This window comes from Panthera leo, chromosome D3, assembly GCF_018350215.1.
Source record: "Panthera leo isolate Ple1 chromosome D3, P.leo_Ple1_pat1.1, whole genome shotgun sequence".
In the NCBI taxonomy this organism is placed as follows: Eukaryota; Metazoa; Chordata; class Mammalia; order Carnivora; family Felidae; genus Panthera; species Panthera leo.
In genome coordinates this window covers 21473741-21476172 of record NC_056690.1, presented here as the reverse complement: position 1 = coordinate 21476172, position 2432 = coordinate 21473741, and the positions used below count along the sequence as shown (strand labels likewise).

General features: G+C 43.1%; 1 protein-coding gene across 1 annotated transcript; it reads left to right on the top strand.

The window, feature by feature from the left end:
- The first annotated feature begins 972 nt into the window (after window positions 1-972).
- LOC122203774 (heterogeneous nuclear ribonucleoprotein A1-like) lies at window positions 973-1888 on the top strand. The gene has a single exon (XM_042910850.1). The coding sequence runs from the start codon at window positions 998-1000 to the stop codon at window positions 1451-1453; it is 456 nt and encodes a 151-aa protein (XP_042766784.1). The 5' UTR covers window positions 973-997; the 3' UTR covers window positions 1454-1888.
- The last annotated feature ends 544 nt before the right edge of the window (window positions 1889-2432 follow it).

The window sequence follows — 2432 nt, the reverse complement described above, 5'->3', positions numbered from 1 at the left end:
ACCAACCTGAGTAGGTCTCAAAAATGAAATGTCAGTTGAAAATAACCAAGATGCTAATTGACACATACTAAGTATATGATTGGTGCATTTTATTTTATTTTTAAAATTTATTTTTATTTAGGGGCAGGGGCACCTGGGTTGGCTCAGTTGGTTAAGCAACCAACTTCCTGGTTTGTGGAATGGAGCTCCATGTCATGCTCTGTGCTAACAAGGTGGATGGAGCCTGCTTGGGATTCTCTCTCTCTCTCTCTCTCTCTCTCCCCATTTATTTTTATTTGAGAGAGAGAGAGAAAGAATGAATGAATGAATGTGTACGAGTGGGGGAGGGACATAGAGGGAGAGAATCCCAAGATGGCTGGGAGCTATCTGCACAGAGCCTGACCTGGGGCTCAATCTCATGTACCATGAGATCATGACCTGAGCCCATGACCAGAGCCGAAATCAAGAGTCAGACACTTAACGAACTCAGCCACCCGGGCACCCATGATTGGTGTACTTTAAAAACAAAATACCTATCCTTTCTGCCCTTGGATGCCAGCAAGTAGGCATTGTTCAAGTTTCTCCTCCTTCTGTGCTCATGTCTAAGTCAGTCTTCCAAAGATTCTGAGCAGCTGCAGAAGCTCTTCATGGAAACTTTGAAACAATCAATGGGTCTGAGGAGCCATTTTGAGCAATGGGGAATGCTCATAGACTGTGTGGTAATGGTAATGAGAGATCCAAACACCAAGTGCTTCAGGGGGAGGTGGATTTAAGAGTTGTGGAACTAAAGAGAAGATTGTCAAAGACTTGTGCTCACTTAACTGTGAAAAGGATTTTTTTGTCGGTGGCATTAAAGAAGATGCTGAAGAATATCACCTAAGAGATTATTTTGAACGATATGGGAAAACTGGAGTGATTGAAATCATGGCTGACTGAGACAGTGGCAGGAAGAGAGGCTTTGCTTTTGTGACCTTTCATGACTGTGACTGACTAGACTGTCACTTAGAAATACCATACTATGAATGGCTACAACTGTGAAGTGAGGAAAGCCCTATATAAGCAAGAGATGGCTAGTGCTTTGTCAAGCCAAAGAGGTCGAAATGATTCTGGAAACTTTGATGGTGATCATGGAAGTGGTTTTGGTGGGAATGACAACTTTGGTCATGGGGTGACTTTGGTGGCAGCCATGGTGGTGGTTGGATATGGTGGCAGTGGGGATGGCTGCATTGGATTTGGTAAAGATGGTAGTCACTTTGGAGGTGGCAGAAGCTATAATGACTTTGGCAATTCCAATATTCAATCTTCAAATTCTGGACCCGTGAAAGAAAACCACTTTGGAGGCAGAAGCTTTGGGCCCTTTGGTGGTGGAGGACCATACTCTGCCAAACCACAAAACCAAGGTGGCTATGGCAGTTCTGGCAGTAGCTATGGCAGTGACAGAAGGTTTCAATTTCTGTCAGTAAATAAAGCTTAGCAGGAGAGGAGAGTCAGAGAAGTAACAGGGAAGATACAATAGATTAGTGAACTCAGCTAAGCACCACTGTGGCAGAGCCTAGCTGCTACAAAGAAGATATGTTTTAGATAATATTCATGTGTATGGGCAAAAAACACAAGGATTGTATTTGTGACTAACTGTATAATAGATTATTTTGGTTTCTGTTCTGTATAGAGTTGAAGTATTCCAACAAAGGGTCTTAATACGGATGTTTTGTTTTGTTTTTTTGCACCCGTACTGTTGATTGCTAAATGTAATAGTCTGGTAATGATGTTAAATAAATGTGTCTTAAAAAAACCCCAAAAGCCAATATAGGGGTGCTTAGCTGGATCCGTCGGTAAAGCATGCAAATACTGATCTTGGGCTGTGAGTTCAAGCTCCACATTGGGAGTAGAGCTTACAAAACAAAAAACAAAACAAATAAACAATGTAAAAATATTAAGTTGCTGATGGAGAGAGACAGAGACAGAGACAGAGAGGAGGTAGGGCACTGAGGGACAAATACTAACCTTTTGATAGTGGCTGTCTCTAGGGAGTGGAGAGGGGATATAAGAGGGACTGATAGTTTTGGGACTTCAGTGATCTGTAATGTTTTATTTCTTTAAAAAATTTTTTTATAAAAAATTTTTTTTTAACGTTTATTTATTTTTGAGACAGAGAGAGACAGAGCATGAACGGGGGAGGGTCAGAGAGAGAGGGAGACACAGAATCTGAAACAGGCTCCGGGCTCCGAGCTGTCAGCACAGAGCCTGATGCGGGGCTCGAACTCACAGACCGCGAGATCGTGGCCTGAGCCGAAGTCGGCTGCTTAACCGACTGAGCCACCCAGGTGCCCCTAAAAAATTTTTTAATGGTTATTTGAGACAGAATGTGAGCAAGGGAGGGGCAGAGAGAGAGACACAGAATCTGAAGCAGTCTCCAGGCTCTGGCCTGTCAGCACAGAGCCTGATGTGGGGCT

Coding starts and splice junctions, on each gene's coding strand:
- LOC122203774 (XM_042910850.1), top strand. CDS start 998: ATGAATGGCTACAACTGTGAAGTGAGGAAAGCCCTATATAAGCAAGAG.